An 18,124-nucleotide genomic window follows, 5' to 3' on the forward strand; every position below is an offset into this window, starting at 1 on the left:
AGAGTCTTCCAGGCGGTCAGCGACGGTACCGACGGTTACCATGATATGGTTTATGACTCTTAAAGTGTACTTCAGTATTTAGGAACATACAGTGTATATGGTTGTCTAAGTAAGAAAAAGGAACTCCTAAAAACACTTTCAAATCTTATGTGTAAGGAAGAATACAACATGAGAGCTCTGCTCCTTTTTTCATATGCTTTTGTAAGCCAGAACCAGCCTGCCAAAGGGTCCAATCAGGCCCTCTGGAAGACTTTGCAAACTCTGAAAGTAATTCATTTCAATTCCAAATTTACCACTTTAATCTCAGCGAATATCCAAGTTCTTTTTCCGTAAATTTAAGAAATGTTTTTCTCGGAATGTTACCCCTCTCTCCCGGGTCTGTAACATTATTTCTTTCTTCCTACAATGGCCTTAGAACGCTGTCGTAGCAGAAACAACTTGTGCTTGACAACATCAAGCTGACAAGAAACTCTTTCTGGAGAGGTTTACTGGTCTGGCCCACTTGAAATCAAATTAGAGGGATGTGGCCCATGAACTAAAATGAGTTTGACACCCCTGTAGAGTGTAGATGGTCAGAAAAAAAACCTTTATTTAACATCTAATTTTAACCTAAAGAATACCTCACAAATGGTATGTATGTGATCTTTGATTGAGAAAATGATGCCAACGTTTGGAAGAATGTCTCAAAATCTGGACGAATGAAAGCAAAACTATCCCCATGGCTCGATACCACGAGAGGCAAGCGATTTAGTTATATGGTGAACCCACCCTTTAAAAGTTTTCATTTTGAAGATGTTGACCTAATAGCCGAATAGCCTGCGCGGAGACGCCCATGCTTAGTCTCACTGTTTATATACTAAAGCCCGCAGCCGTAATGTGACTGCACGTCACAGCAGCATGTGTCCACATGAGATACTTCAGCTGTGTGGTCCTGATGAAAGTAACCGAATATGACAGGAAGGATCAATCTGCAGCTATCCGTTCAGTCAGGAGACAGTTCTGTAAACAGGTGTCACTTTCCCTTACTCTCCATTTATTTCGGCTATAAGATGGGAAAATATGATATTGGAGAAAACGTCTTCTCGGGAGGGCTGGAGAGCAGAGCCTGGATGTGTTGGACGGACTCAGGGGAGGTCTGTTTATTTGGACACGATGACTCTGTTATTGGAGGATTATCAGTCTGTCAGTGTGTAATGTGTTTTCCCAACACTTCTCCTGTGTCTGCTACTCAGACTGGGGCCTGGCTGCAGCCTCCGCGGCAGCCTTGGCCTCAGAGCCCCAGAAACCGTCCTTCCCTAGACACAGAGCCCCCCCCCTCCCTCCCTCCCTGCACTTAAGGCCAAGCCCCGGCCTTGTGACACTGCATGGGAAGAAGAAGAAGGAAATGGGTCAAACTGCATATTGTTCAGGTTTTCAGGAAGGGGCCCTCACAACCTCTCCACACTTTTCTTTCTCTGGTGTTATGGCATGCGTAGGTGTTTCTTTGCATGAATGCAAATACTTTTTACAACAGTTCCATGTGTGTTTTTCCTCTTTCCAAATCAAGCTGTATTTATCTGAAGACTGTAAAAGTGTAAAGTCCAATGTAGGTAGTTTGACACACACACACACACACACACACACGCACACACACACACACACACATAGATTTGAGATAAGATGTCGGCCTTCAGGTACGGCTGTTTGTTCTGTGCGTGGACTGGTAGAAGGTGTGGTCGTGCTTCCTTGGCAAAAATAACATTGAAGAACAGCATGTGATAAAGTTTAAACATATCAGCAAGACATAATGCATGTCCTCTTTTTTAATCAGTATGGCTGATCATTACAGATCCACATTAGCGGCATACAGAATGGTATTTTTTTTTTTTTTAATCTTTACTTGAAAAATAAGCTTGTTTCAGTGTGTTTAATGAGGAGCACCTGCAGGGCTGCAGCGTGTGGGCTGCAGGAGGGCTGGCTGTTTAATGACCATTAAACAGCCAAATAGAGTGGGGCTCTGAAGGGGGAAATTCACCCCAAAACACACTATAAAAGCAGCTTCAAAAAGCATATTGGTGATGTGCCATTTTTTTATTTAGTTTTTCTTATTTGTGTTTAACTGAATGTAGAATGTCATGTCATTTCCAGAAACCATTGAATGAATCACTGTGACGTCGCACTAACACAAAAATTCGAACTGATTTGAACTGCGGAGATATTTAAAAATGAAAGCAAAATTTGAGCCGTAACTGCACATTTTAAAGATATACTGTAGGGATCTGACTCATCTGATGTTTGTGCTGTGCTTATTTTCTGAGAGTATATCCAGTTGTCTCTCGTCCCCACTTGCTTAGTGCTGTAAACTTGCATGTACGGGACAAGTTCTTGTAAACAAACATTGTGATTGGGTCTATAGATTTATTTCACAGCAGGAGGAGCACAGGTTTTACTAATAACATGTATTATTGCTCTTATGTTATTAATTACACCTGCGTTTGACTGCTGTGAGAAAGCTCTACTGTGGAGTTTGAAAAAGCCTGGTGATATTCTATTTGTTTTATTGTCAACAAATCCCGTTAAAATACTAAAACCAACATGGAATAGATCCTACCAACACGTACTGTCGTGTTTAGGCATGTTCTGTAGGCATCAGGAGCTTGAGTGGAGCAAAAGTGCCCGGGCAGGATCTGTGTGTGTGTGTGTGTGTGTGTGTGTGTTGTAGGGCTCAATGTTTTTGAAAAATATCTAATTACGGTTCTGTTGAATTATTTTGCAACTGCGATATCATTTTCATAACAAAAACATTAGCATTATTATGCTGTGACTTTTGCGAGGATCTGTACCAAACAAAGATGTTTTCTTAGTAGTTTAAAATGGTATTTTGACACACTTTTTTGTTTTATCAAATATTGCCACTCTTGCATTTTGAAAATTGCTGTAGGCCATATTGCGATTTTGATAACATTTCGATTCATTGTTCAGCTGTAACACACACACACACACGCTGAGCCTCCAGTTGTTGCCTGCAGCATTGCTTCTTGATTGTGGGAATCCCCACTGAGCAGGACACTCTCAAACACAAAGCATGCTGTTGTGGCGTATTGACAAAGACGATAAGTCATCCAGAGGTCTTTGCATACGGATGTGTGACCTGCAGGCAGCAGACACACAGGCCCTTTGAGCAGGACTGCTGCTGCCTGCCTGGAGGTAAAAGTAGCTGCCAAGGCTCCCGGCAGGAGGCCTCTCTTTTCTCACTGGCTCTCCAACTCTGGGCCTCACAGATCTGTGCACATAAAACAAGTAATGTGGAAAAAGAACATCTGGGCTGCTTTTCTAACAGTCTGAAGTGGAATCTAACATTAACCGGCAGCAGAAACAGATTATAAAAGAGGAATGTTGAAATATGGAGCAGTTAGATAATGGGTAAGATAGAAGCAACAACGAACTGTGGAAGATGGCTGATACAGTACAGAGCAGTGAAAACACTGCCAAACACTGCCAAACCTCATATACAGTCCAACCTGTTTTCTGCTTAAAGAATGCAAAACACTGAGCAAGTGAAGCGTCACGTCCTAAGCATGAAAACATTGTGATGTAAAACGTCTCACAACTATGTGCTCCTCGAGGAAATACTGTAAACTGCTTTTGTGGATGACATTATTAACTCACTTGATACACTTGATAAAAAACATTGTGCTGCACTTCTTGTAAATCTCTTTGCAGCTTATGATACTGTTAATCACAAGATTTTGTAAAATACATACCTGCATATACCTGCATACATTCGCTTTTCAGCGAAAATCGCTGTTTTGAGGGAAAATATCATCCACGTGAATCGTGTACATCCGAAGAGTTTTTATTTTGGGGGGGGGTCCGAGACCAGGTGCTAATACGGCACCGGTGCCTTAACGACCATTATCTACCGGACCGAATAGCAACGTGGATTTCGGTGCCTTATTTAGATGCCACTTAAATGCCTGCGCTTCTCTCTGATGCTCTGAAAACGGACGTTAGAGACAACTGAAACAATGATGTGTCACCTTTTTCGGCCCTTCTGAGTTTGCAGCTATGAAAATAAGTGGCTTTCCATTGGTTTTGATGATTCTGCGTACAGTTGGAACAAATCATGTTGTTGTGGTTTGAGTTTAGATAGTTTAGTGCACAGATGACTGATGACTGAAGGTGTCCCGCACAGAGCAGTATTAGGCCCTCTGCCGTTGTAAACTATTGTATAAAATAAATTTGTAGAAAAAAAGAAGAAGATTTGCGTCAGGTTTGAGCGGGATCAGGGGATTATTCTCATTTACATATTGACTCTGACTTTCTATATAATGAAAAAAATGAACAATTTTGTTTACTTTCCAACTGAGCACTGAAATGTCCATTTTTACTTTACCTCAAACCTTCTGCAGGCTACACACCTACATCATGTTAAAGCACCCTGTGATTTGTGATATTGGGCTATTTTAATAAAATTTACTTTTAGTCATTTAAAGCATTTTATAAAAACGCAAAGCTTTGGTCTTCCTATTCTGACCCAATGTGCAAATCTGATTAATACAGAACAGCAATATTAATACTGAGGAATTTGGTTACATAGCAGATTGTCCTACAAAACACATGTTAAGCGCCTCGCTCTAAAAGCACAAAATTCTAATTGGATAGAGGAACAGAGCTAGTTTCTCCTTTCAGAATGGACAGAAACATTCTACAATCCCCTGTACCATCTACACTAGATTATTGAAAAATACATCATGCTCATACTGCTGCCATTACCCATAAACCACTGGATGCCGTTAACCCAGTGACAAGACAGCTGTCAAACTCATCCCTGAGAGTTCTATGAAAATGTCATCACTGATGTCAAGAAGACATCATCATTAGGGCTGCAACTAACTTTTTTTTCTTATGCTAAACAGCTATTTTGTATATATTTGTTTCTGTATTTATTTTTCACTTTATGTTAATGTTTAATTGTTTGTTTATGTATGCACCATTCACCACGGCAAATTCCACATAGGTGTTACACAATAAACACTTTTCTGATTCTGACTGATTTCATAGTTGATTCATCTGTTGATTATTTTCTCGATTAATCAATTAGTTGTTTGGTATATAAAATGCCAGAAAATTGGGGGAAATTTCATCAGAGTTTTCCAAAGCCCAAGATGACATCCTTAAATGTCTTGTTTTGTCCACAGCTCAAAAATATTCAGTTTACTCTCACATACAAAATATTCACATTTAAGAAGCTGAAATCAGAGAAATTTTACGTTTTTTCATAACAAATGTCTAAAGCCAATATAATAGTTGGTGATTAATTTAACAGTTGACAACTAATCGATGAATCTTTGCAGTTCTAATCATCATACCTGTTTTTATTTCTGATGCCTTACTTGCTGAGATATGTCAGTTTAAACTGAACAGACACAAGGTCTCTCTCAATATCAACGAGACTTGTTGAATATATAAAGCTGAACTACCACCACTGCAGTTGGACTTGCTGTTCCCTCTTCTGCATTTTTAACATTCTTTTTTCCCGGGTGTTAACTGGATAAGAGCCGTGAGACATCTGTGTTCATTTCTTTCCTTCATTGTCCCCAGATGAAGCATGTGGAGGAGCGTTTTGGAAAAGAGGCCAATAAAGAAGTTCTGCTCATGTGCATCGGCATCACGTCCTGTGTGGGCCGTCTCATCTTCGGCAGAGTGGCAGACTACGTTAATGGAGTCAACAAAGTCTACCTGCAGGTGAGTTTGAGGAAACTGAGAGGAGAAGATCAGTTGTCACCTCTGTACCTTCCAGCGTATACCTCACTGGTACAACCAGTATGCTATCAACATATTTTTGTATCCTCAGAAAGCTCTTTTTTATATTAAAGATGCCTATAACTTACTGTGGCAATAAACGCTTTTCTGATTCTGATTCTACATTTACATAGCTACGTTTTGGTTTAAAACAAATATCTTTTGCTACGTTTCCCCCTCTCATTCCCCCTGCTCTGGCGTTTCCCCCTGTCAGTCCGCCTGCTCTGGCTTTTCCGAGCCCTTAAACCAGAGACATTTGAAAACACTTCTGACCCGTTTTGGTTTGGAATCTGCAGGGCTGTATTGCAGTCTCAACGGCCGCAAATGGAGACCTTTGGCTACACCGACACTGTTTCGCCCCCTGATTGGGTCATGACGTCTCAGTCTTTGAGACTAAGCTCCTAAGGTTACCATGGCAACTATAAGCAACGGAACAGTATACATGCTGCCTTCTGTTTACCCTGGCACGCGCATGCCCAGTATACGAGCATTTTAATGAGATATGCGGTTTGGACTTGTTAGTTTAAACCGAGATTAGTTCTTCCACTGGAGCTAAAAACACTTGTGTGCACGGAGATCGCTTTTGGCTCAAAACTCTGCTTAAAAACCAAAATGTAGCAGTGTAAATGCAGCCATAGTCACCAATGTATGCTTTTATTCAAAATATCCAACTGAAATGTCCATTCAAAGTCCAACTGAAATTAAATTAAAAAGTACATTGAATTATGGTATACTGTTAAAAGAGACTACTACTGTAAATGACTATAATTCCTCTAACATGAAAAAGCCGTGAAACGACATTTAGATTATCATGTGAAGCTCATGTGATACTAAAACTCTTCCGCTACCTTAATCACACACACACACACACACACACACACAAACATACACACACACACACACACACACACACACACACACACACACACACATACACACACACACACACACACACACACACACACACACACACACACACACACACACACACACACACATACGTGCTGGAGGACCTAAACTATTTCCATCGTGCAATAACACAACATAACATTGAATTGTTTTTATTGTTTACATTGCCCCTGTTATTATACAGTACTGCTGCTGCTCGCTCTGCTTGCACATGACATCGCACTTTATTGTTTGTGTTCTTAGTCATTTTATGTCTTTTATTGTCGTAATTGTCTTTTTTAAATGTCTTATGTTTTCATGCCTCAGGGAACTGCCACCCAAATTCCGTTATATATTGTTGTCTGACCCCTCAATATAATGCCAATTCAATTCAATTCAATTCAATTTTATTTATAGTATCAAATCATAACATAAGTTATCTCGAGACACTTTACAGATAGAGTAGGTCTAGACCACACTCTATAATTTACAAAGCCCCAACAATTCCAACAATTCCAGTAATTCCCTCAAGAGCAAGCAGTGCGACAGTGGCGAGGAAAAACTCCCTCTTGGGAAGAAACCTCGGACAGACCCAGGCTCTTGGTGGGCGGTGTCTGACGAGCCGGTTGGGGGTGTGATGAACAGTGGCGATAGTAGTCACATTAATAATGGAACAGTGACTGGATGTAGCGGGAAGCTGCAGGGTTCAGCAGGACGCAGCATGACATTGCAGGGCATCGCTGAGCTCAGCAGGGAGTGCAGCAGGACCACGGCGACAGCTGCAACCAGGGTCTTGGTGCCAACGTTCTCAAAGAATATACGCTGGGGAAAAAAGGCATAAGGACTCGGGGAGTAAACTCCCCCAGAAGCTAGGATTAGTAACAAGCATTTCTGGGACGGGCTGCACACAAATAGTAATAGTAATAGTAACAGTAATAGAAACAGTAATAGAAAGGGAGAGGAGAGAGCAGCTCAGTGTGTCAAAGGAAGGAAGTCCCCGGCAGTCTAGGACTATAACAGCGTAACTATAACAGGTAACTAAGAGAGACAGGTCATAAGGAGAGGTAGCTTTTTCGGGCTTAGAACTCTCCCCCTGCCGGATCTGGCTTGGCTGGCCTGCCTCCCTCTACTTTGTTATGTATTATTAATCTAACAATTATGAAGAGAAGCAGTTGGGCCAGTTAGGTGAACACTGCAACTCCTCACTCCTAACTATAAGCTTTATCAAATAAGGAGAGTTTTAAGTACATTCTTGAATGAGGTGACAGTTTCTGCCCCCGACCCCCAGATCGGGAGCTGGTTCCATAGGAGAGGAGCCTGATAACTGAAGGCTCTGGCTCCCATTCTACTTTTAGAGACTCTAGGTACCACCAGTAACTCTGCATTCTGGGGCGCAGTGCTCTAGTAGGACAATAGGGTATTAGGAGCTCTTCTAGATATGATGGTGCTAGACCATTTAGAGCTTTGTAGGTCAAGAGAAGGACTTTAAACTCAATCCTGGATTCAACAGGAAGCCAATGCAGAGAAGCTAATACAGGAGAAATATGATCTCTTTTCTTAGTTCTTGTGAGAACCGCGCTGCAGCATTCTGGATCAGCTGGAGAGTCTTAAGAGACTTATTTGAGCAACCTGACAGTAGGGAATTACAATAGTCCAGCCTGGAAGTAACAAATGCATGGACTAGTTTTTCAGCGTCGTTTTGAGACAGGATATTCCTAATTTTGGCAATGTTGACGAAGATGAAAAAAGGCGGTTCTTGAGGTTTGTTTTAGATTGGCATTAAAGGATATATCCTGATCAAAGATAACTCCTAAATTTCTAACAGTGGTGCTGGGGGCCAGGGGCAACACCATCCAGAGTAGCTATATCTCTAGATAATGAAGTTCGGAGGTGTTTAGGGCCCAGCACAATAACTTCAGTTTTGTTAGGGTTTAACATCAGAAAATTATAGGTCATCCAGGTTTTTATATCCTTAATGCACTCTTGAAATTTTGCTAGCTGACTGGTTTCGTCTGGTTTGATTGACAAGTATAATTGGGTGTCATCCGCATAACAGTGAAAGTTAATTGAGTGTTTTCTAATAATATTGCCTAGAGGAAGCATATATAAGGAGAATAGAATTGGTCCAAGCACTGAGCCTTGAGGAACCCCATGGCTAACTTTAGCGTGCGGGAGGATTTATCATTAACATTCACAAATTGAGATCGATCAGAGAAATAGGACCTAAACCAACTCAGAGCAATTCCTTTAATGCCAACCAAGTGTTCCAATCTCTGTAACAGGATTGAATGGTCAATTGTGTCAAATGCAGCACTAAGATCTAGTAAAACAAGAATGGAGACAAGACCTTTGTCTGCAGCAGTTAAAAGGTCGTTAGTAATTTTCACCAGTGCCGCCTCTGTGCGGCTATGATTCTTTCTAAATCCTGATTGAAAGTCATCAAATAAACTGTTGCTATGTAGAAAATCACATAACTGATTAGCAACCACCTTCTCAAGGATCTTGGATAGAAAAGGAAGGTTAGATATAGGTCTATAGTTTGCTAAGACCTCAGGATCCAGGGTGGGTTTTTTCAGAAGAGGTTTTATCACAGCTACTTTAAATGACTGTGGTACATAACCTGTTAATAGAGACATATTGATCATATCTAGTAATGAGGTGTTAACCACAGGTAATGCTTCTTTGAGTAGTCTCGTTGGGATGGGGTCCAAGAGACAGGTAGATGGCTTAGCTGAGGATATCTTTAACAATAATTGTTGAAGATCTATAGGATAAAAGCAGTCTAAGTATATGTCGAGACTAGTCTTTATTTCTAACGACTCTGCGTTTAAAGGTGAACCGTTAGAAGTTGAGTGTAAAAGGTGATGAATTTTATCTCTAATTGTTGTAATTTTATCATTGAAGAAGCTCATGAAGTCATCACTACTCAGAGCTAGAGGAATAGATGGCTCAGTAGAGCTGTGGCTATCTGTCAGCCTGGCGACAGTGCTGAAAAGAAACCTTGGGTTGTTCTTGTTTTCTTCTATTAGTGATGAGTAATAGTCTGATCTGGCCTTTCTTAGGGCCTTCCTATAGGTTTTGAGACTTTCTTGCCAATAAAGCTAGAAACTTGAATTTTGGACTTCAACTTGACAGGAAACTGTACCCTGATATAGATAGAGCTGGGCAATATGGAGAAAACCAAATATCACAATATTTTTTACCAAGTTGTTGGTATTGATTATTGGTGCTTTCACAAAATATTAACACAATGAGAGTTTTGATAAATAATCACCAATAATGTGGATGTAATGAGTAAGTGGATAAAGGGAAATAACAGAACAGCTAATAAGTCTGGAAAGTTCAGAGAATGACATCACTTTACTGTAATACAGCGTTTAAAACCAGGGAAAAGACAACACTTGTGTCATATATCACGATATTACGAAATCCAAAATTAAAGACGATATCTGGCCTCACATATCAGGGTTTCCCCCAGTGTATTGCAAGCAGGCCTAAGTTGCCCCCCACTAGGCCTAAGGCTATTTTTTTATTATATATTATATTAATAAAACTACAGTTTCAGTGAGCGGCTCGGTGGGAAACTTAGTCGTAGTCCTAGTTTCAAATCTCCAGTTAGCTTTTAGCACTGACTTAATGTAGGGTCCTATGAAATCAGTTTTATAGCTTTTTTTAATTCTCAATTTAGCGATTCCTTCCATGATTCTGTTATCACTGAAACGATTGGGCTCTACATTAATGCTCTGTGACTGGCCCCAGCCGGGCCCTCGTTGAAAAAAGACACTTGCCACCGGGCTAAACAACTATTCCGGGGGAAAACCCTGTATATCAGTGTCGATATAATATCGATCTATTGCCCAGCCCTGCCCTGATAAGGAAACCTAACGATTATGAAACCATCAAATGAAGGAGTGAGAGAAGAATTGGAATCCACGCCTCTCTCTTGTCTCTCTAGGTGACCTCCTTCTTCGTCATCGGCCTCATGTCCATGATGATCCCTCTGTGCAACATCTTCGGCGCGCTGATCGCCGTGTGCCTGCTGATGGGGCTGTTCGACGGCTGCTTCATCTGCATCATGGGCCCTATCGCCTTTGAGCTGGTCGGGGACAAAGATGTGTCCCAGGCCATCGGCTTTCTGCTGGGCCTGATGTCCGTGCCCATGACTGTGGGGCCCCCCATCGCAGGTAATACAGGAACAGTCTAAATACTAATTAATGCTCTCAAGAAGCCAATGGGTACATGATACATGCTCACGTCTAGGGGTGTGTCGATACATCAATCTGGATCCATGATATAATATATTTGATGCAAAGGGAAAGAATGATGCATATGGTCTGTAAGATGCCTCTTTATTTCAGATTCCCACTTTATTACCACTACTACTTATTACTAAAGAGCATAGTTTGTTTTTAATTTAAATGTCTGGAAGAGCTCAGTAATAGTATTGTCAAATCATATTTTAGTTGCTTTTTTTGAGTTGCTATGAATGTAACTGTGTTAAAAGGGCGTATATCGTCTTGCAGCCCCCTGAATTAAATCAGCAAATATTGTATTGTTGTAGTGATAATACCCCTACTCACGTCATACTGAATATCAACCATGTTCATATTCTTGTAAAGCATTGTGATTTAGTAGTCTATATCAACAACTATTCATTCGCCAGAAGTTCCGCCGGATGTCTCTAATTATCGGCCGGATGTCCGTCACCTTCCTCTTTCTTTGTGTTGGCGTTCTAAACTCCGGTGGGACTATGGTTAACTGCTCCTCAGATCTCTGCAGGGTAAATCCAGACAGCTAGCTAGACTATCTGTCCAATCTGAGTTTTCTGTTGCACGACTAAAACTACTTTGAACTTACACGTTCCACCAAAACAAATTCCTTTCCGAGCCTATTTTGCAGAGCTACCATGGCTCCGTCCGGAGCTTAGCACCGCCCATGATGATTGTGATTGGTTTAAAGAAATGGCAATAAACCAGTGCACGTTTTTCTCCCATCCCGGAATGCTGTGTGGACTAGCCAGACCCTCCTCCTGATTTAGTATCTCTATTGTAACACACGTTATAATGCTCGCCTAGCTGCTAGCGTGGCACATCCTCATGCTCCTTTCATTCTCTGATTCCAGCTTGTTAAATGTGAATATTGTTCTAGTTTCTTCTCTCCTCTGGGACAGTAAACTGAAGATCTTTGAGTTGTGGACAAAACAAAACATTTGAGGACGTCATCTTGGGCTTTGGGAAACACTGATCCACATTTGTCACCTTTTTCTGACCTTTTACATACCAAACAACTAGTCAATTAATCAAGAAAATAATCTAGTAATAATTCAATACATTTAGTAACAATATTTAACTGTTTTAGAGTTGATTATTGTTCTGCAGAAACCAAATTTAATTTAATTTAATCTATATGAAAATATCTTCAGTTAATAGTAGATGTCTTTCATTCTCTGCTATAAAAAAATAAAGGCCTAAAATGCCCCACAAATAATCTAAAAACAAAAAGAATATCATACTGATATTCATACAGTAGGGCTTTTGCTCCACCTAGTGTCTATTTTGGCACCATGTAGTTACTGAAGAAGCCAGCACATACTGTATTCTAACAGCTGTGTCCTGCCAATATTCCATGGGAAATGCATGAGCTCTTTAACACTGGAGTGCAAGTGACCTGCATTGTGTGGGTTCGAAGGGTTCCATGATATAAATCAGTTTTAATAAATGTATATAAGCTTATGTGAGCTTCATGTGCAAAGTGCTGAAAGACAAGGAATTCATTTTACAGTCTGTGTGACTTTCCCCCTCAGAAAGGTTCAGAGGTCAGGGTCAGCTACGAGAAACTTTAGTGAAGTGAAGGCTTGCAGACACAGGGCTTGAACTTCCCTCAAGCTGAACAAGTGGCTCTATTAACGCACATAAGAGAAACCACGTTACTGGGAGAAATTGAGTGACGACATGTTAAAGCTATAGGTCGCCACTATTTTATATCAATGAACGTCCGTTACATTCAAACCATTGCCAAATGAGTTGATACAAAGCTAGTCTTGCCATTGCCAGGCCTTCCTTCACAGCACTGCGGAGGAGGGTCTGGTTTATTGGCATTTCTTTAAACCAATCACAATCATCTTGGGCGGTGCTAAGCTCCGGACGCAGCCACGGTGCTTCTGCAGAATAGCCTCAGGAAGGAACTTGTTTTGGTGGAACATGTGTACGTTCAAAAGTAGTTTTAGTCGTGCAACAGAAAACTTAGATTGGACAGATAGTCTAGCTAGCTGTCTGGATTTACCCTGCGGAGATCTGAGGAGCAGTTAACCATAGTCCTCACAAATCCACCGGATTGAGAAAATGAGGGACATCCGGCCGAATTTCCGGCATCACCTGAACAATCCCGGAAGTGGAACGTTGTCAATATAGACTAATACAAAGCTAATTAAGCCGATCAGTTCCACAAAACGCTCTCTGGTTTGCGAAGTATGACAGTTTTGTTGCCATTACTTAGAATTCCTCATGTGGGCAACAGAAACTACCCACTATAGCTTTAACATGCACTGTAGTAACTTGGTCTTGTATAAAGTACTTGAAAGCAATGCTAGACAAGTATCTTACCAGACAATGACTTTGGTAGAAGTTTTAAGTCACCTTTTAGAATATTACTTGATTAAAAGTCTTAAAGTATCTGATATTTACTGTACTTAAGTATCAAAAGTATTTTTTCTGATATTAAATGTTCTTAATTATTAGAAGTAAAGGTTAAAGTAAAAAAAAATGCTTCCATGACGCCAAAGAATTTCTTATATAGGAAGAAGTTCCACTCCCTCGTTACTTCCGGCTTCTGAACTGGTTGCAGTTCCACCAGAGTTCCATATAGGGGGCGCTCACAGGCCAGTGCAGAATGAATGGGACTCTATGGAGCTGTACCCCTCAAAATCCACTTTTCTCAGGATATCATTTTTTGTCTAGTAATTTGAATGTTGCATTCGAAAGGGGAGGCAAAGAAAATACACACTGCTGGGTGTTAGATTTTTTTGAAGTCGCTTTTTTGTTATAAAAATCCTTTTAAAATGTCAATGACATATACAGCCAGAGATACTGCTTTACGGAAACTCTGAGTCACTTCCTTTGTTCTCTCGAGGCATCGACAACACAGCTGATAGGTTAGACTCTCCCTGTTAATACACATGCTAGAAAGAGGTTTGCTGATGTTTTAAAGACCACGCCTAAATATTCACTCTGACATTCAGGCTCTGCTTCGGAGGCCGTCAAGCGGGATCTCCGATCGTAATCACTCCTTCACTGATCAATCAGCATTCATTAGCAGAATGCTAGCTTGTTATGGGCAACAACGACTCACCCTGTAAGAAATCAAAAGGACAAGTACTCGTTCATTCAACTTTCGACCTATAATCCATGTTGAACTTGCAAAAACTACAATCAAATCTGAGGTTTCTCAACGACAATCGGGCGAAAGAGACACATTTAGCCGTCTAGCTCCATAGAGTCCCATTCATTTTGCACTGGACCACGATCAACCCAATACAATACAATGGGGCTGAATAGGGAGTGGAACGGCTTTCCGTAGACCGGCTTTGATGACGCTATCAGATATTATGCTTCCTCCTCTTCTTCTTTAGTTTTGGCCTGTGGTTTTGGTGCTCGGCAACAAACAGGCATTACCTCACCAACTGGACTGGAGCGTGCGTTAACTTGTGTAACGGGTGTTCACTTCTCTTCATTTGTGTACAGTAAATATTGCCCGCGGCTGACAGTTGGAGCCCAACAGGCAGCTCCGATGTCGTTGATCATTTATTTGCTAACAAGCCTTCGGGATCTGAGAGAGATACAAGCCCGGTCTCAGTAAAAACTATTCAATAAAAAAGGAAGTAAAAATCAAAGGAAACTTTCTGTGGCCACACTATAAAAAATAACTGTGAAACTAACTACTATCGATAAACGGTACAGGATCAAATAATTTAAATGTTACAGATAAATTTACAATTCACACAAAGATACAATTTTTCACAGATATATCTATATAAACATAGATATTTACTCTGGATGTACTGTCTCTCATTAAAACTATACATTCATATTTTCAGGTTTCATCAATTTACATGACAGTACACACCTGAGGGATACAAACCCGGTCTGACTTGTTCCCCCAGTGATGGAAGCGTATATTTTATCATAGAAACTTATTAAATATGAAATATAATCAGTAAACAGTATAAAAATATGACAAATATGTATGTACACATAACAACTACCAACAAAATCCATTAGAACTCAAATTGCGCTTTTTAATGTAACACACAAAAGACATTTTACACTTGCAATCTAGGATCAATGATTCACAAAACTGCTTTTTTGCAGTCTTACAAATTTTGTTTTGTAGTAACGATTAACGAAGATTCTTAGGGGAAATGTAGTGGAGTAAAAGTAAAAGTACAAAAGTAAAGTACAGATACGTGAAATTCTACTTAAAGGAGAAATCCGGCGCAAAATGAACCTAGGGGTTAATAACACATGGGTACCGAGTCGACCATTCTCTGGGATATGTTTTCATGCTAATCGAATGTGACCAGTTTAGCTCAAACCGCTAACTAGCTTATAACGCTAGTTATCGGGGCAGAGGGTAAAGTAAAAAGAAATCTCTATTTCTATACCACTAACAAGGCTCAAAATAGCACCACACTTCCATGGTAGCATAATGAGGGTCCCTACATGTAAACCGAAGCATTGAGAACTTTGTAAGTGTACAGATTTCTTTACGACTAGCTTTATAAGCTATTAGCAGTTTGAGCTAAAACTGGTCACATTCGATTAGCATGAAAACATATCACAGACAACGGTCGACTCGGTACACATGTGTAATTAACCCCTAGGTTCATTTTGCGCCGGAATTCTCCTTTAAGTACAGTAACAAAGTATTTTTTGTATACTTTGTTACTCTGTAGCTATATATTCTGTGGAGACTTTGTTACTCTGTAACAACACATTCATGTAGAACTGTACTGATATCTACTCTATACTTTGTTACCTTACAACACTGGTTTTGTTGCACACAGTGTTTGAGTCTGGAATAGAGGATTTGATGTCCTTTGCCAGAAAGTTTCAATACATTTCAAACTTCAATAACCTGTTGGAATGATAATAACATCCCTATTTCTTTCTGTCCCTGTTCTCGCCATCCAGGCTTCCTGAGGGACAGACTGGGTAGCTACGACGTGGCCTTCTACTTGGCAGGTATCCCCCCGATCTTCGGAGGCGCCGTGCTGTGTCTGATACCCTGGGTGGAGGCCCGGCGCAAGAGGAAGGAGAAGGAGGACGCCCTGAACAAAGAGCAGGGTGAACTGCTGGCCGGCCAGAAGCGCGATCACGAGAAGGCTCAGGAGGACGCGCTGAGCAAAACTGGAGAGTCTGTCCTCTAAGTGTCCCGCTGAACCGACTGAAAGAGACACGCACACACAACGGGGTTCAGACTGACACTGCTGAGTACTGACATAAAAGTAGGAGTAAGATTGTAACAACTGCCTTCAGTAGAAGAAAATGCCAAAGAGATGAAACATATCAAATAAGAGTCAAAGGGTTGAAGTACAGTTCGACATGAATGTGATCCCGAAGAACTATGCATTAGATTGTTCTGACTGAACTAATCTCAAAAACAACAGGCACAAACTTGAGGTTTTAAGCGAAAATTGAGAAAACGGAACATTTCATTTCATTTGTCACAAGGGAAAAGAAGAGGTGCTGTGCTGTACTATAAATGCGGTGTATTCACAGCTTGAGCCAGTGTCTCAACCAAAAAAACACTTTCAGATGGACTTTCTTTACAATCAGTTTTCACCACTACCATATGTTTCTTTTTAGATGTAGAAATATAGCATAAAAAAGAAGTCATTGAATTGTACACGACAGGAACCCAGTCATGTGTGGGAACATAACTTGATTCAGCCTCAGTCGACATCTTTTGTTTTTGCGTCAGCGCAAAGCAAACTGGTCTGCTAAACATTTCTCCTTTAAACCTGCCATTTTCATTGTGTCCAGTGTCCCTCAGACAGGACGCTTCTTAAAGCCAAAAATTGTAAATACTGGGGGTAATGTGTTGATAGTGTTTCAAAGGGACATCCGGAGGTCCTCATTAGTGTTAGTCCTGAAGCTCTGGGATCCTCTGAGCTTTAAGGGTGCTCAGACACTTGAAGCGAAGCAGCTTTTAAGCACAATGGTTCTGCTCTGTCCTCCAGGCTGGATCCAGGAAATCACATCTTTTATACAAAGAGCTGTACTCAAGGCTGGATTACCAAAAAAAAGGCCCTCAGGGGCCAAAAGGCTCCAACCTTCACTGTGTCGCAATTAGTTTGTGGTAATAAATTGCATATTAGTTTGGTAATTCTGTATGGATATAGTGTAGACTGAAATGATCGAGACCTTAAAGTGATGGTTCGGAGTAATTTCACCCTAGGGTCCTTTGCACCACGACCTCGAGCCAAACACCCCCCCAGAAGCTTTTTTCACCTGGGTCGAACATTGGGGTAGTTAGCGTTATCAGCAGAATAGCTTAGCGCGGGGCTAATGGATCCACGTTTGTATCTCGTAAATGACCCCATTAATAATGCCCAAAATGATACCAAACTTCTACACTAGTACAAATAGGTTATGCACTCATAAAACGATGGATTGGAAAGTTTGTAAGTACACCAGGAGTTTTATTTAAATAACACTTGCCTGCTGGCTTCTGCTCTCTGTTGCTGCTGCTACCGGCAGTAAGATGAGTGCTTAGGGACCATCTACAAATTACAACACCGAAAAGACATACAACAAACATATTTGTAATGGTGCAAAGGACCATCACTTTAAGGCAGTGTTGTAGTACTCGAGATGGCAGTGTTGTAGTACTAAAGATCAGTCTTGGTCTCGAGATCGGTCTTGGTCTCAAGACCGATCTCGAGACCAATTTTTGAATGTCTCGGAATCGACCGCATTTTAACTCGGTCTCGGATAGAGGACTCTGAATTTTATTTCAAGCCCGGTCAAGACCACAACTGCAGGGATTTTGCTAAACTGCCTGTGCATTGTCTGATTTAGGCCTATGTTTTAAAATTTACAAACGCAACCAATGACTTGACTTACATCTAATTTGAAATTTGTTACCGTAAACCCCCCTCTTCCTGCCCCCTTTACACACACTCCCAAGAAAGTGAATGCGGGAGACAGGAGAAGAAGCTCTGGCTGTCTAACACAAATCTGGTCTTGGTCTTGACTTGGTCTCACCTTGCCTTGGTCTTGGTCTTGCTTTGGTCTCCATACACTCTGGTCTTGGTGATGACTTGGTCTTGGTTTAGGTGATCTCGACTACAACACTGCCTTAAGGAGACCTCTGCATTATTACATCATCTTGAAGGTCCCACTGTGGGCAGGGGGCCCCAGGTAACATCTACTTTTCAGTTATTTAAGTTTAT

General features: G+C 40.9%; 1 protein-coding gene across 1 annotated transcript in view; it reads left to right on the forward strand.

Annotated features, from left to right (window-relative positions):
• slc16a10 (solute carrier family 16 member 10) overlaps positions 1-17,187 on the forward strand; it is a 51,480-nt gene extending 34,293 nt beyond the window's left edge. The window contains exons 4-6 of the mRNA XM_039782330.1: positions 5,584-5,727; positions 10,628-10,856; positions 15,861-17,187. Of these exons, the coding sequence (XP_039638264.1) occupies positions 5,584-5,727; positions 10,628-10,856; positions 15,861-16,096 (609 nt within the window). The 3' untranslated portion in view covers positions 16,097-17,187. The remainder of the gene's footprint in view (positions 1-5,583; positions 5,728-10,627; positions 10,857-15,860) is intronic.
• Positions 17,188-18,124: the final 937 nt, after the last annotated feature.

This window comes from Perca fluviatilis, chromosome 18, assembly GCF_010015445.1.
Source record: "Perca fluviatilis chromosome 18, GENO_Pfluv_1.0, whole genome shotgun sequence".
Lineage (NCBI taxonomy): Eukaryota > Metazoa > Chordata > Actinopteri > Perciformes > Percidae > Perca > Perca fluviatilis.